Source organism: Metarhizium acridum (genome assembly GCF_019434415.1).
Source record: "Metarhizium acridum strain ARSEF 324 chromosome Unknown scaffold_1, whole genome shotgun sequence".
NCBI lineage: Eukaryota > Fungi > Ascomycota > Sordariomycetes > Hypocreales > Clavicipitaceae > Metarhizium > Metarhizium acridum.
This window is the reverse complement of record NW_027094015.1, coordinates 1075307-1099609: the sequence shown is the minus strand read 5'-3', so window position 1 is coordinate 1099609 and position 24303 is coordinate 1075307. Positions and strand designations below refer to the sequence as shown.

Here is a 24303-nt window from a genome sequence, read left to right as displayed (position 1 = left end):
AGGACGTACCACTTACCTGCCAACGAGTAGATCAATCAATACTTCCGTAGGTCCAGTCACCACGTGCTTTGCTGATGTGGCTGCATACTGCCAAACGAACGCACACCAGGACTGGTGTGTCTAATGACTCGTAGTCTAAGATGGAGTGTTTGGAGACGTCTAGTAAGCTCGTAGTCATGATATTTTAGAAACGCATTCACTTTATTAGCGCCTCCTTCTTCTCACCCCTTATTTTCCAACCTAGTCAGAGAGCTGACTGGCCGTTGGTGGTGCGCTGAGGCATTAGCTTATTCCGTACCATGGTATGTATTAGCTCAGCTTTACCAGGCGGCATTCTCAGGTGAACGGAGAGCTTTTTGGATCAAAAGCGAAGATTGTATCGTTGGGGAACAACAAACAAGGGCTTCCTGCCGCTGCACTGAGCCAGTCTCACGGCATCTCCGTTGTCGGCCCATAGGCAGCCAGGGCCTTGGCTGACTTCCCGATGAGAGACGTGTGGTCAGGCTAGTCGGAGAGTAAAGTGAAAAAAGCATGCATGGCTGTACAGCAGGTACCCTGAGTGGTGCGGGCAAACGCCAATATGCAATGTAATAAATTTCATCAATAAGTTTGCACAAGCTTACAGCAGCGCACACAGCGTTCGTCACTATCATGCGCCGAGACGACGGTGGCTGGCAAATCCATATATGCGCCATGCTGAGCAGTGAAAGGGCATGGGTTTTTCTAATTAGTCTTCACCTCAATTTAATTGGAGCCTTTGGATCAAGGTGGAGCAGCTAGGCTGGGCAGGCGCTACTGCCGCACCTCCCTGCAAAGTTCGTCGCCCTTGCCCACATTCAAGGGATCGGAATTCGTGCCACTGGGCTGCCAAGCACGAGCCATGGACGGCGGCAAGATGCTCCATGGGGCATCTGGACCGACTGACACTGCTCAAGTGCTCCAAATATCAAGGAGCATTGAAGGGACTAGACGGCTCTAGGAGTACGCCAGACGTCGCGGAAAGTACTTCGTGCCAGGTTTACATTGCTTCAGTAGCCTGACAGCCAGCGGGAACGTTATCGCGTGCCTCAGCTGGAGGGGCTTGCATAGAAGTCCCAGACAGAATTTGGAGTGCCTACTCCGTCATAAAAGGTAAGTAGTTGCGATCTGCGACGTCTTATATAAAATCAAGTTGGCTGGAACATTCACCGCCCTGACTGCGCTATCTACGAGATCGTCTTTGCGGCAATCTCTTTTATCTATCTCCCTTTTATTGCCGTGTGCTCGGGCGGCCAAGAATCGGAATAGACTCGTTGATCTGAACCGAATTCTTTCTGTGTGCCCGTATGCAGATTCGTTCGGAAGGAACCAATATGCAACACGGAGTAATAAATGTGCTGACACCTTCCCACCTTCCTAGGTACCTAGGTATCTAGAACTGAGCAGGGTTACTCCGAACTTCTGTATGTACTGCGTCGGTCAGTACCGGCCACCCAACCGCTCTTGCCTCCTGAAATCTCGACCCACGGCTAGTCCGCACTGGCCCTGGCCGTCACCCGCTGGCCACCCACTCTTCCGGCGTCTCCTTTTGCCGGCGAGTGGCTCTCGTTTTTACCTGCCCTCTCCTCATCCAGCGCGAGGCTCACGCGCTTGTCTCCTCATTAAGCCGCTCCTTCAAGGTCGGCAACCTGTGCAATCCTGTGCAATTTTGTAAAGACCATCTCGGAGCGAGCCCTCTTTCACCAGCACAGCTCTTATTCCCTGTTTCGCTAAACCCACCGTCGGGGTTCGACTGCCCGGCGCCGATCTACCACCCTCTTAGTCTCCCGGCTCCGGAGTCATATCCTGCAGACACCACATCATGACGCCTTCGCCCTTGCCTTGCGGCCAGGCCTCAGAGCCACGGCGACTGCGGAGCGATCCAAAAGTCTCTGTTAATATTGCGGAAGGCTCGCAGAGCCACGGTCGACGATTCCAGCTTGAAATGAGCGAGTGTGTTGAGACAAAAACCGTTACTACCACAACCCGCCTTACTCGCAAGTTTCCTCAAGTCTTCGTCCGCGACCCAACCCCGCTTGAAAGCCTCGACACGAAAGAATACCCTTTAGCGATGAAACCGACGCCGCCAGAGCTACTGGGTTTCTCCTATTACGTTCCCGAAGACGACCAATCTGACGAACAAGACATGCAGTGCAACGACACAAAGGACACTGCCCTGGACGGCTCTAGTCAACCGGCGGTTACCAAACCTGTACGTTGTATAAACCTCCCGGCCAACTTGGGCCAAGAATTGCTCTAGGACTTGCAGAAGAGCAGGAATCGAATGCGCAAATAGGGACTAATGTGGCCGAAGCAGTCGAGGCAATTTGTGACCGGTGCCATCACACCCACGGTCGTGAAAGCCGAACCCAGTCTGCAACAGACTCCTTTACCAAATCGAACCAGCCGTCAGGCATCCCGGTCCCCTTCTGAATATTATCCCCGACGAACTCGTCACACTCGATCTAGCGTGGCCGACTCGCCGTCATCCTCAGCTTCTCAGGGCGGTACTGTTCCTGTCGTTACACCTCGAACATCACAGCGCCTTGCCCGATCTACCTCGCGCGCCGAGTCAGACAAGTTGAGGCGATCATTAGCGCAGCTTTACTCGTTATATGACGCAAGCTGTGGTAGTGGAAACACCGCTGCCGCCGACATGCTGCCCTCCAGCCGCCGTGATGTTGTCGAAAGACCTACTCGCGGCGGATCCGGTTTTCTCGCCACCCCCGATACTTCTGAGGTCGCTAATTCAGCGATGGACCGCTCTTTCCAACGACACCGTTCATTAAATTCGGAACGACCTCAATCCCTGCAGGATTCATCATCTGTGCCTGCTGTTGCCTGTGACGCCGCTAGCCCAGCCGGAAGTGACTCTCATACTGTTTTCAGTAGCAATGTGGCTACACCCCCAGTCACCGATGCCGACCCTGAGCCTTTTGGAGACGCTGACGACTCACTTCAACATTCACTTCGCACTGCAATTCATCACAGACCTACAATTGATGTAGTTGCTGCTCAAGATGCGAGTCTCCCAAGTCCGAGGTTGTCGCCTACTCTTGCTGCATCCCAGTTGCATTCCGCGGAACCCGATGATGGTGCCCAGTCTAGCTTCCAGACATCAGCGAGTGATACTACCTTGCCCTGGGTGGATGAGACCCAGGCCACAGATGATACCAAAGCTTTGCAGCTGACGTCAAACTCCCAGTCGACCAAAGATGGAGGAGCTTTAAGACGGCTCCAACTCAACGACGGTTTCGGACCTGTTGTCCTCGATACGCAGACACTCCTAGAAGCATTTGACTCCATGAAGACCGAAATGAAGACCTTCATGATGTATCAGTTCCTTCGTCGATGCCCGCGTCCTACTCTGCGGCTGATCGCTGATACCGTGAATCCTACCTTGAAGTGTGACTTTTTAAGGCAGCTTCCCCTGGAGTTGAGCTACCATGTCTTGGCTTATTTGGACCATCGAGATTTATGCAGGGCCGCTCAAGTTTCGAGGCACTGGCGCAATATTGTTGACCGCAATGAAACGGGTTGGAAGGAGCTCTTGGACAGTGACGGCTATTGCATGGCACCGGGTGAACTGCACAAAGCCATCGTCCAAGGTTGGGGCTGGCAGGATCCGGTTGGGCCCTTGGACTACGAACACGACTTAAGCATGCAGGGTCGACTTACATCGTCTGAATTTGAATTAACTCGAGCATTCCGAAGCGAAATTGCGCCAAAGTCTAGGAGTTCGAAGCGAAAGCGGGGCCTGAATGCTTATTCCGCGTCGGAACGATCGAAACGCAGGGCTGGCGCGTCTCAGGAACCCTCTATTACTGCCGTGAGAGACCAGAGAATGGAGACGGAATCAAAGCAACATAAGTCTGAGGGACCTCTTTCCGCTGCCAACGCAGCAGCAGCAGCCGTTCCTGATCCCCAGCTCGGCCTGCCTAGTCTTCGCCAACTTCATCTTTTCAAGTCCATCTATCGCCGTCATCATATGATTCGTCGAAGCTGGACAAGTGGAGAAGTCGCACCCCGTCATGTCGCCTTTCCTGCCCATCCTCGACACGTCATCACTTGTTTACAGTTTGATGATGATAAAATAATAACGGGCAGCGATGACACATTAATTCATATCTACGACACGAAGACGGGTAAATTGCGTAAAAAGCTCGAGGGTCATGAAGGTGGTGTATGGGCCCTGCAGTATGAGGGAAACATTCTTGTTTCAGGATCGACCGATAGGTCGGTTCGGGTTTGGGATATCGAGCGAGGACTATGTCAGCAAGTATTCTATGGCCATACTAGTACTGTGCGATGCTTGCAGATTCTTATGCCCACGGAAACCAGCCTAGATCTAAGTGGACAGGCTATTATGCAACCTGAGAAACCGCTGATTATCACTGGATCTCGAGACAGCCAACTCCGAGTATGGCGTCTCCCAGAGGTTGGCTCTCGTAGGTATATTCAGACGGGGCCGCCAGCGCAGGAGTCTGACTGCCCCTACTTCATTAGGGTGCTCACGGGCCACACGCATTCTGTGAGGGCTATTTCGGCCCATGGTGACACCCTTGTCAGTGGCTCTTATGATAGTACCGTGCGTGTATGGCGTATCAGCACCGGTGAATCGCTGCATGTTCTTCGTGGACATTCTCAGAAGGTGTACTCTGTTGTTCTTGACCACAAGCGAAACCGATGTATTTCCGGTTCTATGGACTCACTTGTCAAGATCTGGGACCTTGCTACTGGTGCTTGTCTCAACACCCTCGAGGGCCATACTCTTCTGGTTGGTCTCTTGGATCTACGAGATGAGCGTCTCGTATCGGCCGCGGCAGACTCGACGCTTCGAGTTTGGGACCCTGAGAACGGCAGGTGCCGACACACGCTCATGGCACATACCGGAGCCATCACCTGCTTCCAACATGACGGACAAAAAGTCATTAGCGGCAGTGAGAAGACTGTGAAAATGTGGGACGTCAATACGGGCGAGTGTGTGAAAGATTTGTTAACTGACCTTACTGGCGTTTGGCAAGTCAAATTTGACGAACGGCGGTGTGTGGCAGCTGTGCAGCGCGACCAGTTGACCTATGTTGAGGTAACATCTACCAGGGAATTTGAACTACAAGTCTGACAAAGCAATGTACTGACTCTTGCCATAGATTCTGGATTTTGGCGCCATTCGGGACGGACAATGTCCTGAAGAACTGGGACAGCGAATTTTGTTAAACGAAGTTGAGGTGGGGGATATTCTTGATGGGGGGGTGTGAGACTCATGTGTCTGCTTGCCACCCTTCATACCTGAACATAAGACGACCGGAAATATACAACAAGACAAGAGCAGCGCTGATGCAGTAGATGATGAAAGTTCATTGCATCGAACAAGAGGGTTATGATGAATGATGCGAGGCGAGGAATTCAGTATTATTCTGTTTATGCGAATATCAGAGTGCATTGTCAGGGGCTTGCGGCGGGTCACGATATTGGCGTTAAAAAGGTTTTGGAGGAGAGAATCATGTTCTATTTACGCCGGGTTGCTATTCATTGCGTTTTCTTCTACTAAGGACTGGTATGTAAAGGCTGGTGTTTCGGATAATGAATTGACGGGAGCTTTTGCTCCTTGATGAGCGGCAGTAACATCAGTACGTGTGACACGCAAAGATACAGACAAGTGTGACGACGCATACACGGAGCGTCACGCTGAGAGTGCGAGAGTGCGACGGTGGAACAAATTCCGCTGGTGCCGCGGACTTGGTCTCCAACAGCAGAGCATCAAATTGGTGGAAATGGGCAGCGTTGGGCTTTGAGGCCTGGTCTGTCTGTGTTACAGCAATTGTTGTCTGGTAGCACCGTAGAATAGAGCGCCACGAAACGGATTTCCTCTTCTGCCATGCAAGTGGACTGCTAGCCTGCACATGTGCGGAACGGAATCGTGACATGGGAATAAGGCTGGGCTGCAATGTTCGGGGCATTGGGGTCAAGTCTCACTTTGTGCCTCGGGATCTATATATTTCAGCTCTGCCCCCCTCATTTCCCTGGTCATGGGTCGCCGTTAGTCGGTTCCTTCTAGTTGAGGACGTTGAGCCCTGGGTTCTTCGACCGTTGTTGGCTGCTGTTGACCTCGCCGAGCTGACGTTGCACGACGCTGGCCGAAGTTGACAGGCAGACGATACAAAGCTGCTTTGCAGAATAACTACGGACCAGTTCACTTGCTCGCCCGGAATCACCGGATTTGGCAAACATGGGGTTCTTGAGCGAAGCTCTATCCAAGGCCGGAAGTGTGGCTCAACAGGCTGCCGCGGATTATCAACATAAGCAGCAGCAGAGGGATTATCCTGCTCAACAGTATGGCCAGCAGAATCCGTACCTGCATCTACAGCCTCAGCAACAGCAGCATCATCAACCATGTCCGCTGTATCATCAGCAGACTGCTCGGCCGCCTTCGTCAGGACCAACTTCATGGCTTCAGGATAGCGGCACGTCAGCAGCACCGTATGTGCCGATTCTTCCTCAGCCAGTATTGAGCACATCAGGCCAGCCACCAAGTGTAGCTTCATCTTCAAGGCCAGACCAATCCATAACAACACAGGGTATCCAAGCGATTGCCGTACAAGCCTCGGTCCATCATGTTTCGGGAACACCAAGGCCACATCCATGTGGTATCACGCCCATCACGGAGTGTTGCAACACAGAGGTCTTGTTCCCACTCGATTGGTTTACTCACTCATGCGCCTCGTCGTTTACAATCTGTAGTTGCTGCTATGTCGACTACGTCTACAACTCGCCGTTCCGCTTCGAGTTTACAGTGGCACGCTCCGTACAAGGCGAATCTCGACGATGCATGTTTGGATCCCGCCGGATGAAGGAGACTTTGTGGCCTCAAACCATCTTGTCAGGAAATCTGAGCAACGCGCTAGAATTCATGAAAAAGAGACAAGACCTTCCGGCTTGCCCTGAAAGTCAGCTGCAGCAAAAACGCAACAGGTATGTATCCAACGATATCCCCGGCGCCACTATCTGTGAGGCGTGCTTCGAGGATAATTTGATGCACACGCCATTTGGTTTCCAATTCAAGCTACAGCAAGCGGACACGATTGCTGAACAGTGGTACTGTGACCTGAGCGTCTGGTTTATCCCACGCACATTGGAGGATAACGTCGGAACGGGAACATGGGATAAGTTCTGCGATGATGTGAAGGCTCGTTTACAAATGCCACAATGCCCCAAGCTGACAAACACCATCATCGACCAACGGGGCTGGTATATTGCAAGCAGGGGACCACCGGGCCTGCAGGTCTGTCATACTTGTTTCTGCGACTACTTCTTTGGCACCCCTGCGGCCGACTTCTTTTCTCTCGGAAAGCCGGAGGGACCTAATGGCACTGCTATCTGTGTGATGGGTCACTTGAATATCCTATTATCGACCATGAGGGCCTCAAGCAAGCAAGACTGGCAGATATTTTGGGCAGCCATAGATCAACTTGGAGCGAACCCCATCTGTTCTGGAACTGGCACAACCAATGCCGTGTGGTTCACAACCAAGAACAACCCTCCCGATTTTGCGGTTTGCGGCGCTTGCATTGGCTCCATCGCCACAGTATTTGGGGGAGCTCATCACTTCATGCCAAAACCAGGTACCTCGAGAAGCGATACATTTGTCTGCAACTTCAACACCAGTAAGCCGCGCTGGCAGCAATTTCTGGCAAACTTCAACGAGGTGGTTCTTACCGGGAAGCCAGACTCGTTGGAATTGGCTGCCAGGACGTGGGCTAGCGTTCCCTTATGCCCACGATATGATCTCAAGAAACCAGGCAAGAGAAAGTGGTGGGGATGGGACGACCTGCAAATCTGTGAAGAGTGCTACATCTCCTTTGCCAAAGGATCCAGATTTGAGGCCAGGTTTCCCATGAAAGGACTGTTCGTAGAGAAGTCACGTATTTGCGACTTGTATTCCCCTCGGATGCGTGGCCTATACACCGAAGCGTGTCAGAATGATGCACTGCCTGCTTTACTGGACTTTGCTCACAAGAGAAGGCTTATATTCCTCGAGACAATACCGCACTGCGAGGAAATTCTAATGGCGCAGTTCATGAAGGCGCAGCAGGCCAAGATGCTGGGAATCACGGGGTCCTTCTACAAAGCAATGGGCGGAGCACAGGCTGCAATCAACGGACATGATTACAACGTGGGAAATGCCCAGGTCGGCTACGGGTGGAAGAATGAGACGGAGTTTACGGGCGCCATGTATGATCACCATATGAGGCAGGTCGCCGGGGAAGTTGGGAGCGGAGGGCCAAAGATGATGATCCGGGTTCTGGAACAGCGGTGGAAGCAGGTGGAATAGTCGGACTACTCGGAGAAAGGGGGGGGGGGGGGGGGGGGGGGGGGGACGGGTGTCTAGATCCGGTTCATATGATGGTCCGTATGAAATGCAATATCTATCCACAGACGGTGCTTCTAACCCCGTGGCAAGGCTGCTTGGGCGGCTGGGTGCTGTGCGGATTTTTGGCTTTCAGAGCCTGTGTCTTTGCACACATCATACTTGGGCACGTTGTCGGGGCATCATTAGATGACGAGCTCATCTGGCATTTTGCTTTGCAATCCCCGACCGCTCTGCTTGGTAAGTCACCGGTAATGGTGTGTAGTCCGAGGATTGACGTTTCGCCCGAGGCACGGATACCCAGGAACTCCCGTAAAGAGGTGGCCGCATTTCTTTAATCAGCGGCCGACGTGGAGGCAATAAATGGCCGACACTTCGGGGATTAATGATGCATAATCGTTTGCAATGGGCGTCTATCGTAGCAGCCGAATAACGAGCACGTGTACGGAGGATACCTAGATGTGTGCAAACGAACATTGAAGATGACTGACCCCCTGCGTTGTTGAATGCGGGACGTCTGGTCGGAACACTGCTAGGCTGCTGGGCCGGTACTTAGGTATCTACCTAGTAACTAGTGAACTGTCGAGCTTGGTTGCTTTGGAACCTTGGAAGGCACGATCGATGAGGAGACATCTGGGCCAGTCGGCATCAGCAGACGCTCTGAGGTGGCTGCAGTGAACCGTAAGCCCAACGTGATCACGTTCCTCGGGTCAGCTTCGCCCAAGTCTCCCAGACCAGAGGGTGCGACAAAAACGCAAGGTTTTGTACGGAATAGCCATGCTTCGTTTCTGCTCCCGTGTAACGGAGCACGACGACGACGTGGCGTAGCCAAGACATTGGATCAACGACGGATCGTCAGGCGGTTGGGCAGCAGCTGCATCCACGCTGCATCCCACGCAGGGCGGTTCTCATATGCATCTATGCCATCCCTTTTCCCAACGTCCTTCTAGCCAGCATACAGGCCTTGCCCGATATATTGCGTCAGTCTTTGCCGTCGTGTACCATTATTCCAAACTGAACAAATGAAGTTTGCTGACTCGGGCTCGGAAAACAGGTTGGAAGGGGAGCATGGAATGGTCAACGCGAGGCAGCCAGCCCACCATGTGTTCTCACCGCGCCGTAGTTCACTTTCAGCATCGCCACCATTCGTCAGCGTCGAACAAAGTCAACAATCAGGGCCCTGAAAACCTTTCACGGGCTGGTCGGTTCAGCCCCATGGCACCGATTTCTCCTGGTCGAAGCCGCCCATTGAGAGACGGGACGCCCCGCGATTCGCTAGTTCAGAGCCTGGCAATGGCCAGTCAAGCTGAGAATAGAGGCCTCCCCAAACCCAAAATGGAACCAACGGTGGTGAAGGCCGGCGGAGAATCACCGAGTATATCGGCTGGGTACGGAAAGTCGAAGCCATGGACCCGAGCTGGTAAGTTACTTTGTACTGATTCAAGGCCCCATCTTGGATGGGCCGGCAGCCTTGACCAATGTGATAGGATATAACCCTCACCACTTGTCACGTCTTGAGTTGCAGCAGCATGTGGGAGTGGGCGCTTCCCTCGTCTCATGCAACAGCGCCTGACGAGAAGAACCAGCTGGGAGCCAATAGCATGACTGTGGTAGAGGCTATTGTGAGGGCCCAGGTACGGGACAAGCGCATCAGTATCAGTCGATCCACTCGAGCAGCTTTGACATGTCTTTGTTAGATTCGCAGCCTGTATTAAAACCCCAGTCCATCCTGAGAGTGAAGTCGAGGGCCTCAATCCAACACTTCCTTTCGCAAATAAAACACACCAACATTGTCAAGCTGTCCGGCGTCGGTTCCTGTGCCACGGTGGAGAGCAGTGGGTTCGCACTCCAATTTACTTCCCAGGGTCGACTCCGTGGGCGATCTTCACCGACACTATCGAGGTGGGGTCAAGACGGCCAAGACTCAAGAGTCAAGACGATGACCAGCCTCTTCTACCGCCATTCTTGAACCCTTGAACTGTACTTCTATAAGACTACGCCGTGCGGTATTTTGACAAGGCAAGAAAGACGAAGCGGTGGGCAATAACACCCTTACAACAATATGCCTCTCGAGCAAACCATCACGATTGTCAACAACTCTGGCAAGATCATAAGCACTGTAGGTCACCAATGCAACCGAAGCATATTTCGTGAAGCATATCGCACTGCACATGTGGAATGCACACATGCCCCTTTGTGAGGCAGCTTTCATCTAACTCGACACAGGGAAAGCAATTATTTTCCATCTTCAAGGAAGCAAAAGCATCTTACGATGAGAAAAAAGCAGAGATTAGAGGATTGAAGCGAGCTGAAACCTTCGATCAGTCTCAAATCCCATACCGCCATGATGACTACTCAAGACCACGAGGACATGGGAGTCATAGCGGCCGTAGTGTGTATGAGCCAGAGTACTACACAGAATATGACTACGACAAGAACCCCGGATCTTACGATGGTCGACGACAATCGTTCGACGTCTATAGTGAGACAAGCTCCCGAAGGAGCCATCACACATCCCGATCGCACTCGAAGCACTATTACCACAGCACAAGAAATCGGCCAGCTCTGACCGAGAACAATCTGAAGACGCTGAGCGAGATCTCCAGCACTACACCTAGCAGACCGCCCATGACTTATCGCAGTCCTTATGCCGAGACACTTCCTAAAGATATGGCGGTGTCAAGAATGAACCTTACCCAATATGATATGAAGAGTGTTGTCGAAGATGATTGGAGACAGTCTGCTCTCCTCCGGCGAGCGTCTGAATCACAAATCTCCAGAAGGGACGAACCCAAAGACAAGGAGATCGACATGAATCTGGCGTACGGAAACATCCCTCCGGACTTGGAGTATAGGGTCGACTTGGATCCTTCATCACAGAGCGACGAGAATAAGGCCAATCAGCTTGTTCGCAAGGTTGAGGGTCTTTTGGATGAAGCACATTGTTTGCAGCACTCTGCAACATCCATCATCAAGCATCTTCAGCAGAAGCCCGATTCAGCCGCAGCAGTCGCTCTCACTCTGGCTGAGTTGTCCTCGGTAGTGGGGAAAATGTCTCCTGCGTTTCTTGGCTTCCTTAAAGGCGGCTCTCCCACCGTATTTGCCCTGCTTGCGTCACCTCAGTTCCTCATTGGCACTGGCATTGCTGTCGGTCTAACTGTCGTCATGTTCGGTGGATGGAAGATTGTCCAGAGAGTGAAGGAATCCCAAGTCCCTCGGGAGGCCATAGCATATGAGAGCGCCCCGATGGATCGACCTGCGCCGCTACGTACACAGAGTGATTACAATGCCAGCTTTGATGAGGCGCTAATCGTTGATGAGGAGTTGAGTACCATTGAGACCTGGAGGCGGGGCATCATGCCGTTTGGCGCCGACAACGAAAGCGCCGATATCGAGCTCATCACCCCCGAGGCAGAGCGTGCGCAGAGAGAAAAACATAAAGATGATTTTGATTTTCGCTCATTCAGAAGCGCTCACACAGCGCGAAGCACCAAAACCGCAAAAACTACAAAGACCACAAAGACTTCAAAGACGGCCAAGTCATCAAAGACGACTAAATCACAGAAGACATCAAGTAAAGACAAAGAGAGAGAAGTTCCGGAGCGTCGAAGCAGCAAGAATGCCACTGTTGAGAGCATCAATGGTGATTCTGAATTGGGCAGGCACAGGTCCAGCAAGAAGGAGAAAGAAAGAGATCGTCCAAGGGAAAGGGGAGTCAGAATGATCGAGGATGGGCGAAGCAACAACATGGACCTTGTATTTCGGCCAAAGGCACAGAGACAGGGCGACAATATGCTGAAGGCTCTATTTAAGAACAAGGATAAACATGAGAGCAGAGCTGAGTATGTGCTAGCTTAAGCGTGGGCATGGCTAATCCGAGTGTAGAAACTCGGAGGGGGCGGCGTTCCGGTATTGTTCAATTCACCATGAAAGAATTTTATGAAGGACGTTGGAATCGACTGTAATGGATCATTAGATGGAAGAGAATTGGCGTTGGGAAGGCGTTTATTCTTCAGTTTGTAACATCCAATATAATGCAACAGTGCTCTCATTTATACATTTCTAAATCTAGAATGAGTATCAAAGCTCTAATGACATGCCATGATGACCGTTTATTGGGTCAACTTGAACGACGTGCGTCTTTTCCATGCCTTGGCCGCGAAACGAATAGGTAAAATGCCAACCACTCGCCGCCCCGGCGTGCTCGCCCTTGTTGTTCATGACAACCACGCCGGTCTGGATGTTGGGGAATCTCTTGACCATTCGTCTCACGGCGTCCTCGGCAGCTGCGGCCGGCGACATGCCTTGTCTCATGCTCTCCACAGCCTGGTAGCACGGCAAAAACCGCATCATGAGATCCCCATCACCGGTAGCGCCACACCCCCCAACCTGGCTGTCGACGTATGAGCCACTGCCTGTGATGGGACCGTCGCCGACCCTTCCCGGGATCTTGTATGCCTTTCCGTTTGTAGTGGTCCCCGCGGCCATGCTGCCGTCCTTGCCCAGAGCAACAAGTGAAATTGTATCATGGCCTCGTCCCCTGATATCCGCCCCGTCTTCCCTTGGCGTCGTCGTCCCTGAAGCGCCATTCCTCAATGGCGTATAGGGACCACACGAACTCCTGGGATCAGGAACCACGCCGATCCACGAATTGGGCTGGCATTGGTTCCGCTTCCACTGGTCGCACATGTCGCGGGACCGGTCTGTGGCCAGGTCCTCCTCCTCGAAGCCGTTCTGGGCGGCGAAGCGGGTGGCAGAGTCCCCGACAAGCATCGTGTGGCCTGTGTATTCGAGGACGTGCCTCGCGACGGCAATGGCGTCCTTGACGCGACGCAGGGCCCCTACGGCGCCGACGTTGAGGGTGTTGCCGTCCATGATCATGGCGTCGAGGGTGGTCTCGCAGTTCTCCGAGGGCGAGCCGCCGTAGCCTACTGTGCCGTCGCATTGGTTGTTTTCGCAGGCTGCGCCGCCGATTTGGACGGCGTCTAGGACGGACTGGGAGTTGATGAGGGCGTGGTGAGCGGCGTCGGCGGCGACGGTGAAGGGGCCGCCCCAGGTGTGGACGACGACTGGGGGCGTGGTGCCTGTTGCGAGGGGGGACAAGAGGAGGAGGAGGGGGAGAGCATTGTGCATGGTGGTTTTTGCGATGCTGCGGGTGCGGGACCAGATGCTAGTTGTTGTGTGATGGTACTGATGGAGGTGTGCAAGGTGTCGCAAGGGATATAAGGGGGTATAACACATAAAAATACTGTGGCGTGGCCACGCCCGTTTTTTGGTATTTTTTCGTGTGACACAAGGTTGGTGTGGGAGATGAAAGTTTGGTACCCTTGCGTTGGTGTTGAAGTTGATGAGACTGGATCTGCAAAGTACGTACCCGAAGTGTCGAAAAAAAAAGGAGGTCTAAAATGCTAGTATGTTCTTGTATCGTGTGGTGTATTGTATTGGATGCTATAGAATGCTGATGGTGTTTCCGTGAATTAAGAGGGTTAAACTCATGATTTGGAGACCCCAGGGCGCTCCTATGCTATCTAGTTTGAGGGATGGCATTACACTCGCCTTCCTGAACAGGAATCCTCCCTCTCTTAAAATTTCATAAAAACCCCTGCACTGTCAGCTGGCATCATGGCTACAGGCCAAATAAGTTGTCTGGTTCGGCGTTGGTGCCCGGTCAGGCATGAGGGTTGTGTGAAGGATAGAGACTGGTTACGGAACAAGTCTGGTCTGGTTGAAAATGATGCGCGGCTTACTTGACGCTGAACAAAGTGTCTAGTCTGATTACGTGGGGCTTTGCAGTCCGTATAATAATCCTTCAGCCGCCCGCCGTCGCCAAGTTTTGCATCTCTCACTTGCTTCATATCTCAGGTAGTCTAGTTCTTGAGTCTTGACCGAGAGCACCACCCTTACCGCATGAAGCTATTCACCTATATACGAATATATACGTGTATGCTGTAGATGGATTGAAAACATCCTGCGCCATTACATGCTATAAAATGGCAGCAGACGGCACAATTGTAGTCTCCCCAGAGTTGAAACAATCCCCAGCTGTTGCTGACTTCTTCCAACACGCCATCGACATTTACCATTTACTGGTCTCTGTACATCAACATGACCAAGTAAATGGTCATGCCTTGGTTCTGACGTCACACATCGCCTCTTTGTCTTCCAAGTTGAGCAGCATCGTCGCTGTCCTTGATCAACATGTTACCAAACATGAGCAATGCCGCGGTGCTCTTCCATGGGCATGTCGCAAGGTCGGGCAACATCTCAGGTTGAATCACAGTCGTGTACGAACCGCTTCGCTGACACAGATGTCGTGGCCCGAGTTGAGTTTCGCGAGGCGTGGTCGAGAGTTGAAGTCGAGGCCTTGGGAGACCGTCTGCACGAACTCGTTGGCCGCAGTCCCGACACAACCAGCTCTTTCAAGTAAGTTTATGCTTCGATTACAAGAAAATCTCACAATGAACAGGACTTGCAAAATACATCCCGGCCCAGAACCGAGCCACATCACAGATGAGAAACGAAGAAGTGGTGAAGATGACGTGCACGGAACCAAAATGCACTTTGGCGAAAAAAACGCCATGAAAGTGCCACGAAAGAGTAAAGTCGCAAATGGCCCCGTTGGATTATTGCAGCAGAACGTCCTAACGTCCAAGGTGTCGGAAAAACCGAGACTGGCCCCTGCCAGCCTGTTGTACGACTTGTTCCTCGAAAGTTTGGCGTACAAAGCCATGCACGACAGGGAGGAGGTTGTTGAAGCCCACGGGAGCACTTTTACTTTTAACTGGGTATACAACAACAACGCGGACAAGCAACTTGGACACTCTGACGGGCGTGGGCTTGGACATCGGTTGGCGACTTGGCTTTGCAGTGATGGTCTTGGTCCCATATACTGGATCGCTGGCAAGCCTGGTTCTGGAAAATCAACCTTGATGCGCTTTCTGTTCGAGCATGACTTGACCCGTGAATACCTGGAGACTTGGCAAGTTGAGCAGGCACAATACCAGTTCGTACGCCATCGCTGCGATGCCGCAATCCGGCAGATTACGCACCGATTCGCTCGTCTGCTAGCCCTGCGTCGCCCTACCCGACAAGGAAACATGAGAGCGCCTCGCTTTGCAGACGACAACACGCGGGATGCCAGAGTCGAGGCTGCTCAGAGAGTGACTTGTATTCACCGCACAGTCCGCGACTGGCTCATGGAGACACCGGGGATTCAGGACCGGCTAGTTTCGCAGTCGCCTCGGGATTTCGATGCTCACCTGCGTCTGCTGCGGTCGTACGCCTTCCGGCTCAAGAGACGGCTGGAAGGAATCGAGCATCACCGCAGGCTGGACGAGTGGCGGCCAGACATCGCCCTCGCGCTGACACACGCCCGGCACATCGCCAACGATCCAAGCGGCCTGCAGCGGCCCTTTGTCAATGAGCTCGACGAGACATTGAGCTGGCACTGGCTCTGCAAGCCCCAGGACCCGTACGACCAATGGGCCAGAAGCGCCTTTGGCGCGTACGAGGTCCGCATGAAGGCCTCGCCGATGTGGCAGCCGTTTCTGTGCCTCGCCACCAAGTTCGGCCTTGCGCGCTACGTCTCCGAAGAGGTTGCCGCTCGCGACAAGGCAGAAGAAGGCCAGGGAGCATCGAACGGACAGCAAGAGTGGCAGCGAGACAACGCCACGCCCCTGTTGGCGTACGCAACCGAGTTTACATGCTCTCGCATCGAGACCATCTTTCCGCTTTCCGACCCGGTGCTCGTCGAGTTCCTCCTCCGAAACAGGAGGCGCATGGGCCGAATCACGAGTACGCCGACTTTGTTACCCGCACGCCAAGAACGCCGTGGTTGGCACTGCGGCGTCACTTGCGTGATGCTCGTCGTCGAGGATTCATAGCGTACTATGACGTCGATGCCGATGGGACTGCTCGGTGGGCGGACATTGTTCGTCTGTTCCTGGAGGCTGGAGAGGCGGACCCTCAGGCGGTCATCATGGCCGATGGGTGGGATTCAGAAAGTCACGGCCCTGGGCGTGCTGGAGTTGTTGGACGAGACGTATGGCGCTGTTGAGTTGGCAGAGCTAAAGGAACTCCTGGTCGGCAAGCAACAAGGCAAAGGGAAACAACCTCAGAACGCGCTACGGTCCAAGAATATTTGAAAGAGAAAAAAAGGCCTTTGCCATTTTATCTCGTATCCATGCATCTTGATTAATTCCAAACAGTTACTGCCAGGATTTGAAACAAGTTACCATGCTAATAGCCGTCCTTTCTACTGACCTCATTCGTCAACTTTTTTCCCAGACTAAATCTTTCCAAATTGTCCTCTAGAATCGCCAGAAACCTCTTGGCGTACGCCGTTGTCCCTCCACTTACATGGGGCGTGATGATCAAATTCTTGGCCTTCCACAACTTGTGCCCGTCGGGCAAGGGCTCTGGATCCGTGACATCAATGGCCGCACCGCGAATGACGCCCCCCTCGAGAGCTTCAATGAAAGCATCCGTGTTTATCATCTGCCCTCTTGAAATGTTAGACACGAATGCCTTCCTTTTACCAAGTATGTTGAACTCTTCGTGCGATATGAGACCGGCAGTGCTTTTGGTGAGTGGCGCTGACAGAACCAGCAGGTCCAAATCAGAGTCCAGGAAGTCATGGAGCTCTTTTTTGGAACTGCCCGAGAACCATTTGCTCGGAAAGATGCCCTCGGGGTCGCCCAGTCCCGGGGGTGTGTAGGTCTCGTCGCGGCGAGATTCTGGCGTTTTGCGAGGATGCAGAGTGTATGCATGTACGTCCATGCCCATGGCTTTGCAGATGCGGGCTACTTGTCGTCCGATGCTGCCATATCCCAGGATGCCTCTGAATGTTTTTATTCTCCCGTCAGTTCCCCATGATGGGCGCAGAAGGGGGTGAGGGCACTCACACACGCTGTCCCACGGTGTCATCTGGGTCACTGAGCCTCCGCCATTGAGCATTGTGTTGCAACTCCAGATATTGGGGCACTAGTTGGTTGCGCCGTGTGAGTTAACCAAACCGGTCCTCATGGATACAAGACAAACATCGGTCTCAAGCTCACACTTCTTCTTATGTGCTAAGAATGTCCCAATCACCCACTCCGATATCTGGGGTCTGATCACGACACATCAATGATCAGCGTACACCTCCCAGGGCCCGAGTACGGCGTTGCTTACCCATGCACGCCGTTCGCTGTGCAAAACGGGATATCACTATTCTTGAATGCCGGAGCGTTCAAGACATAATCTGCGCCCGCACTCAGCACCTGCACAAATTGCAGCTCGGGAGCCTGCTCCAGCGTCGGGAAACAGGTCCCGGTGACCAAGAGGGTGACGTCCTTTTTGTCCTCCTCTGAGATGTCGTCCCAGTTGCTCTCGCCAAAGGGAGCCCTGTGAAGGGCGACGGATAGACCTGGAAATCGAGTAAGCAGATTGTCAAGAAAGTCCTTGGGGAATGGCCAGGGCGTGATGGCGAGCAGTTTGTGGCCGTTGAGGGTTGAGTTGGTATTCAGTTGAATTAGAGTCATATTGGGGGGGTGTACAAAGACAATGAAAAGCCGGGGATTTGAGACCGGAACCAACGACAGCTCACAAGAGAGTTTGTAAGTAATTGAAGCTTGACGGGGACGAAGTCTGCAACTTGAAACTCCTTTGCACGAGGCGGAGTAAGTTGTTTAATAATGGCTTCACTTCCCATTTGAAGTTAGTACGAGTTGGCAACACTCGCCCCACATATAACACCATTGCAACTCGAAAATACATTCAGTCTTTGCCAATCGTTTTCTGGTTCGGTGAACATTTCATCGTGCTACACAACCTTGGCCGCCGTGCAGTGCAGCCGACGGGATTCGTCGAGGAGCCGAAAGGGCTACAGATGCATCGCTTCAAATTCATGGAAACGAACCTATACCTATGAGCAGCGTATCATCTATAGCCGTTGTATAGAGCCACCTCGTTTCGCAAGTTCTGCTACAATGAGCGGACCAAGTTGCACACGGCAGATGCGTCTGGTGTGTCTCAGGAGCCTTGAGGCTTGTTGCACAGTGTCCCCATTCCTGGCCATAACCGAATCCTCCCACAGGCTGGTTGGCCCGACCCTGCCATTTACAATTCTCATCTTCGTTGCTCAATGCTCACATTCCCTGGCTTCTCAGTGTAAATGCAGTCCTCCTCGTGGAGCAAGCGCCAGGCTGCATTGGAACCGAGGTATGCAAAGTTCTCCGCCGCCCTGGTGTCAAAGGGCTGCGGGGAAGCTTGACGCCTCATTTGCTCAAGACAGAAATCCAAATGTCGAATTGGTTCCATATCTTGGCATGAGTGGCCTATACATAACCCCCATGGTTGAGTACCAAGTTATTGTTTGAGACAATATTCCGCATGGGTCAACCTGGATTCCCCGATAACGGCCTCAGAAGTTGACCTGACGTTTGTTCTGTGTAACGATCGCTTAAATCGGGCTCCGACCGCAAGCCTAAAATTATTCATTGAGAGCTTCGTCCGTCATCCTCAATAACAGTGCCGCCCCAGCACTGGCAGACTCAGTGTGTCGTTGAGCTTTGACGAGTCACCATGGTCCGCATGCAGGTCCGAGGCGATTCGCGGCCGTCTGCTCAGTCGTCACCATATGTTGGGGGCAGGAAGGGCGACAAATACCGGTTCACAGTCCTCGCAGACGGCGTGCTGAGATATGAATGGGCCCCGGATGGCAAGTTTGAAGACCGCCCGTCGGCATTCGCTGTTCACAGAGAGCCTCAGGGCGTGCTTTACTACCAGGTGCGAGAGTCGGATGCTTGGCTGGAAGTCATCACTGCTCGGTTTCACATGACGTACAATAAGCAGGAGTTCACACCGTCTGGCTTCTTCGCCGTCGTCTCTGGATACACAGACCATACCTGGCGCTATGGAGAGCAAGGGCAGAATCTCGGAGGCACCTGCAGGACACTCGACGGAGCCGACGGCCGAATTGCCGTCGACCCTGGGGTGGCGTCTCGTCATGGGTTCGCTAGCATCGACGATTCTGACACAATGCTCTTCACCGAGGATGGCTTCGTGGCCCCGCGGCGAGCTGGAATCGGTCGTGTAGACGGCTACCTCTTCTGTTACGGCCGGGACTATCGCGAAGCAGTAAGGGCTCTTTACAAGATATCTGGCTCGCAACCGCTCCTACCACGATGGACACTTGGAAACTGGTGGAGCCGATACTACGAATACACTGCCGAGTCCTATTTGGAACTCGTCGACATGTTCAAGAGTATTCGTGTTCCACTCGCAGTCGGCATAATAGACATGGACTGGCATCTAGTCAAAGATCCCGTCGTTGCTGCCGCCGGCGTGACGGGATGGACAGGATACACCTGGAATAAGAGCCTGTTTCCCAATCCAAAGGCATTCGTCGAGGCGCTTCACGACCGGAAGCTCAAGACTTCACTTAATGAGCATCCGGCGGAAGGCGTCGCCAACTACGAGGACATGTATGCGGCCATGGCCAAAGCCCTTAATTTTGACACGTCCAACAAGGAAACGATTCCGTTCGATTGCACAGACCCGGCATTCCTCACGGCATATTTCGACATTCTAATCAAGCATCTGGAAGACGACGGCCCTGACTTCTGGTGGATCGATTGGCAGCAGGGACCGTATTCTCGAGTTCCAGGCCTCGATCCGTTGTGGGTTCTGAACCACTTTCACTTCCTACACAATAAGCGACTTCAGGCGGAGAGAAAGCCCAGCCAAGGGGGCGGCAGTCGACCCATTATATTTTCGAGGTATGCCGGCCCCGGAAGTCAGCGATATCCCATCGGATTTTCAGGCGATACCATCGTCTCATGGGACTCGCTGGCCTTCCAGCCCGAGTTCACAGCAACGGCGAGCAACATCGGTTACGGCTGGTGGAGTCATGATATTGGTGGCCACATGCTGGGGGTTAGAGACGACGACCTCACGTCGCGCTGGGTGCAACTTGGCGTCTTGTCTCCCATCATGAGACTACACTCTACAAAGACACGATGGGTATGCAAGGAGCCGTGGAAGCTGCCTGCTTGCTCTGGTCAAGGTCCTCGAGATGTTTTAACCAAGTTCATGCGCTTGCGGCATCGGCTGGTCCCTTACTTGCATACCATGAACGCTCGTGCTGCAGAGGAGGGTTCTCCATTGGTTCAACCCATGTACTGGGAGTATCCGGATAGAGATGAGGCATACAAGGTGCCCAACCAGTATTACTTTGGTACAGAAATGATTGTTGCGCCAATTACATCGACACAGAATGCGGCTACCAAAACCGGCAAAGTCAAGGCATGGCTGCCTCCGGGCCGATATATTGACTTCTTCACGGGTGTTGTGTATGACGGTGACAGGTTCTTGTGGCTGAATCGGACCCTGGACAACGCACCTGTATTGTTAAAGCAGGGTGCAATTGTACCGCTCGACGCAAACCTGGAGCCCGGAAATGGGTGCGATAACCCTGATGGCTTTGAAGTTGTGGTCGTCATCGGAGCTGATGGCAAGTTCGAACTTCTGGAAGAAGATGAAGACGACAATCACAACAATGCCTCGACTGATAAACCAGTCGCTTGGCGCAAGACGCCCATTTCATTCACCCAATCCACAGGTACAATTACAATCCATCCATCCGGGGAGGGCAAGGCACCGAAAGCTCGAGATTGGAGCATTCGACTGCTGGGATATAAACCCGCCCAGTCTCCAGAGGTACGCGTAAATCAAGCAGTTGTCAAAACGAGCATGTCGCAAGAAGGCGGCGGGCTGGGATTGCTGATCAAAGTGGGCAAGATTCCTCCCGGCGGGAGCGCGTTTATCAAGTTTGGGCCCGAGGTGAAACTGTCCATCAATGACCCTATGGCATTAGCCGACCCGGTTGTGTTTGCTGCTCAAATTGCATACAACACCAAGAAGGCTATCGATGGTATTTTGAGTCGTAAGGGCGTGAGTGCTGCGGTGCGTGCGTCGGAGGTTGATGCGACCGACATGGATCCCGACCTGAGACTCGTGTTGAAGGAATTCCTATTGGCAGATAGTCGGGTGTGAAGAGAGATTCGAGGAAGTCACTGGTCTGGTTGCTTTGATGATGCAATCCACGCAGCGTAGCACCTTCCCTTAATGTATTCTAATGACAAAAGATTCCTGGCAGGTGCGTTATATGTACTGATCTGCGGGGCTCTCCCATGGTCCGCCTTCGCCCTGTTCAGTCTCCATGTCACCAGCACCACGACACCCACCTGCCCGCCACGTCCTAGTCTTGCCAGCCAGCAGCTCACACATCGTCATGGATTGGGAATGATTGTAACCATGACAATGTGAGTGCTTCTCCGCCGCAGGTGTTGTTGGCTCTGGGCCAGCAGCGTCGGGTACCACTGCCATCCACCTAACTAAAACACGAAACAAGTCGCTCAAATTTAGATTGACATGGAGGGCAACTAAACGCGCATCGGTTCAGAACTTTGTCTTCGCAGTGGGGGGAGGGTCAAGTATGGTTAAGGCAGTCCGTATCAGAAAGAGCTCATTGGTATCGTCAATGGAAATGGCGGACCTGGTTGACCATGTTAAAAGCTAGGGGCCAACGGAAAAGTGCAGCCAGTGTCCCAACTCCATGCATATCCGCGCGTCCAGCACGGGCTGCCGCAAAGTACGTACCATTTGCTTCCAGATGTCGTCAAACTAAAATTTAAGTACGGACTGGCTGCCCCCGAATCTTGAATTCCTACAGAGCAGGCGGGAAAGCCAGTGTGACATTACCTTTACCTGGCCATCCGGGGACGCAACCCTCTCCGTTTCTGCCTCACCCGAGAGGTTGATCGTTTGGCAACCAATCTTCCTACGCCATCAACATGAAGATCCGTAACTTCTTTATCGCGCTAGGTCTTGGGGCCAGCCGGGTGGCTGCGCTGTATCCTGGTGGCCCACGACTTCCAGGAAGCGCCAGAACTGATCCAGTTCCAGACGACGACGAGGAACCCGCGACCGCGCAGATCAGCAGCAACATCAAGGCATACAACATGTCCGTGCCAATTGATCACTTCCACAATGAAACCAAATATCAGCCTCACTCCAACGGCTCCTTCAACCTTCGTTACTGGGCCGACATATCCCACTACAAGAAAGGCGGCCCGGTCATTATCCTGCATTCGGGGGAATTCAGCAGTGAAGGACGTTTGCCGTTCCTTGATCACGGCATTGCCTCCATTCTTACCAAGGCCACGGGCGGTGTTGGCATTGTCTTGGAACACCGTTACTATGGAACAAGCTGGCCAACCGATAATACTACTACCGAGAACTACCGTTTCTTGACAACAGACCAAGCACTCGCTGACACGGCTTTCTTTTCCAAAAATCTCAAGATTCCGGGACACGAACAACTTAACCTAACTGCTCCTGAAACTCCTCATATCCTCTATGGTGGCTCCTATGCAGGAGGATTCGTCGCTATTGCTCGGAAGGTCTACCCTGATGTATTTTGGGGCGCCATCTCCTCATCTGGCGTCACCGTCGCAATTGATGACTACTGGCAGTATCACGAATCGACCCGCAACTTTGCTCCCGGGGAATGCTCACCCACCATTCAAAAACTGACCGACATTATCGATCATGCCCTGCTCAAGGGAACCCCCAGGGATCAACTTGAAATCAAGGAAATTTTCGGTTTGAGAGACTTGTTACACGATGAATTCGCCAGTTACCTCTCAGACCAGCTGCCTTCTCTCCAAGGGACCAACTGGGACCCGGATCTGGACGACCTGGGTTTTGGGACGTTCTGTGCCATTATTACCTCTGATTCGCTTCTTTTCAAGAGCACGGAGTATCTTATGGAGCGTGTTCGATATCATGTCGAGGAGGCTGGCTATGCCCATGACAGCAGCAAGCCACTAACAATGCGCATGCTCAACTATATTGGATACATCAAAGACAACGTCAAGCGAGACACAAGAAGATGTAGAGGAAAGTCTCTGAGAGAGTGCTTGTCAGTCCGCTATGAAAAGAGCTCAACAGAGATCAATGAGAATTCTTGGCAGCGCAGCTGGTTATACCAGACCTGCACAGAGTGAGTGTATCTTCATGACTGATGAGCGCCAGGTCTGAAGGACGGATTAATCACTAACACGGATGGAAAATAGATGGGGATACTTCATGGACGGAGCTTCCACCCCCAAGGACCGTCTTCCTATGGTGTCGCGAGCCCTTACGGCCAAGTTCGCCTCTTACAGATGCGAGAGCTTCTTCAACATCAAGTCTCGTCCGAATGTTGGAATCATCAACAAGCATGGCGGCTTCAACTTTAGTTATCCCCGGGTTGCGTTGATTGACGGTAAGCAGGACCCATGGCGAAGTGCAGGTGTCCACGCGATTGGGTTGCCCAACCGGCAGTCGACTCCCTCGGAGCCCTTTGAGCTCATCGACTGGGGTGTACATCACTGGGACGAGAATGGACTAGACGTGAAGGGCCCCAGCCCCGACAAGTGGTCTGTACGGCCGAACGCGATTAAAGGCATACAACGAAAGGAAGTTGAGATTGTGAAGCACTGGTTGAAGGAGTTCGAGAAACCGAGTCGCGCTAGATCTGGACACGAACTTTGAGGTATCGTCGGAGAAATAGACAGTAATTCCGTAGAATTAAGCGTGGCCATTAGTCGGTTTTGCCAACGTGTGAAACCAACATTTTATTATTTTGAGCCTTCTGAATCAGCCAAGCCATGGCCTCCAACAGGTTCTCTAGCCACGTCTTGGACGAAGCTAAATCAGGACAAGTTGTCCAGAATCCATGTGGCGCCCAGCATATACATTCATCCTGGTTTCCAGTCCAGCTTCTTGGAGCAATTGTCTGAATAAGAGGGCCTCGTCTCGTCTTGGATCGCACCCGCAGATTGCAAAAATTCGCCTTCCGTGCAATGCCTGCATGGCATTCAAACAACAAC

At 52.7% G+C, this 24303-nt stretch overlaps 8 protein-coding genes across 8 annotated transcripts; 6 read left to right on the top strand and 2 right to left on the bottom strand.

Moving 5' to 3' along the window:
• Window positions 1-1840: 1840 nt before the first annotated feature.
• On the top strand, window positions 1841-5276 carry CDC4_1 (SCF ubiquitin ligase complex subunit cdc4; the record flags this gene model as incomplete). The annotated part of the gene is made up of 3 exons (XM_066116048.1): window positions 1841-2230; window positions 2336-5104; window positions 5169-5276. The coding sequence occupies 3 exons, from the start codon at window positions 1841-1843 to the stop codon at window positions 5274-5276; spliced, it is 3267 nt and encodes a 1088-aa protein (XP_065977929.1).
• Window positions 5277-6247: 971 nt separating this feature from the next.
• J3458_000284 (uncharacterized protein) lies at window positions 6248-8350 on the top strand (the record flags this gene model as incomplete). Its single annotated transcript, XM_007816689.2, has 1 exon — window positions 6248-8350. One exon carries the CDS (start codon window positions 6248-6250, stop codon window positions 8348-8350), a length of 2103 nt encoding a protein of 700 aa, XP_007814880.2.
• Window positions 8351-10448: 2098 nt separating this feature from the next.
• J3458_000283 (uncharacterized protein) lies at window positions 10449-12244 on the top strand (the record flags this gene model as incomplete). The annotated part of the gene is made up of 2 exons (XM_007816690.2): window positions 10449-10505; window positions 10613-12244. The coding sequence occupies 2 exons, from the start codon at window positions 10449-10451 to the stop codon at window positions 12242-12244; spliced, it is 1689 nt and encodes a 562-aa protein (XP_007814881.2).
• Window positions 12245-12419: 175 nt separating this feature from the next.
• On the bottom strand, window positions 12420-14060 carry J3458_000282 (uncharacterized protein). The gene has a single exon (XM_007816691.2). The coding sequence runs from the start codon at window positions 13625-13627 to the stop codon at window positions 12467-12469; it is 1161 nt and encodes a 386-aa protein (XP_007814882.2). The 5' UTR covers window positions 13628-14060; the 3' UTR covers window positions 12420-12466.
• Window positions 14061-14844: 784 nt separating this feature from the next.
• On the top strand, window positions 14845-16269 carry J3458_000281 (uncharacterized protein; the record flags this gene model as incomplete). Its single annotated transcript, XM_066116047.1, has 1 exon — window positions 14845-16269. The coding sequence occupies one exon, from the start codon at window positions 14845-14847 to the stop codon at window positions 16267-16269; it is 1425 nt and encodes a 474-aa protein (XP_065977928.1).
• Window positions 15356-18152, bottom strand: J3458_000280 (uncharacterized protein). Its single transcript, XM_066116046.1, has 4 exons — window positions 17558-18152; window positions 17443-17495; window positions 17290-17368; window positions 15356-17225 (listed from the first exon to the last, which is right to left on the bottom strand). The coding sequence occupies exons 1-4, from the start codon at window positions 17905-17907 to the stop codon at window positions 16625-16627; spliced, it is 1083 nt and encodes a 360-aa protein (XP_065977927.1). The 5' UTR covers window positions 17908-18152; the 3' UTR covers window positions 15356-16624.
• A 1709-nt stretch (window positions 18153-19861) lies between these two features.
• On the top strand, window positions 19862-21421 carry J3458_000279 (uncharacterized protein; the record flags this gene model as incomplete). The annotated part of the gene is made up of 1 exon (XM_007816694.2): window positions 19862-21421. One exon carries the CDS (start codon window positions 19862-19864, stop codon window positions 21419-21421), a length of 1560 nt encoding a protein of 519 aa, XP_007814885.2.
• A 419-nt stretch (window positions 21422-21840) lies between these two features.
• J3458_000278 (uncharacterized protein) lies at window positions 21841-24267 on the top strand. The gene has a single exon (XM_066116045.1). The coding sequence runs from the start codon at window positions 22222-22224 to the stop codon at window positions 23434-23436; it is 1215 nt and encodes a 404-aa protein (XP_065977926.1). The 5' UTR covers window positions 21841-22221; the 3' UTR covers window positions 23437-24267.
• Window positions 24268-24303: the final 36 nt, after the last annotated feature.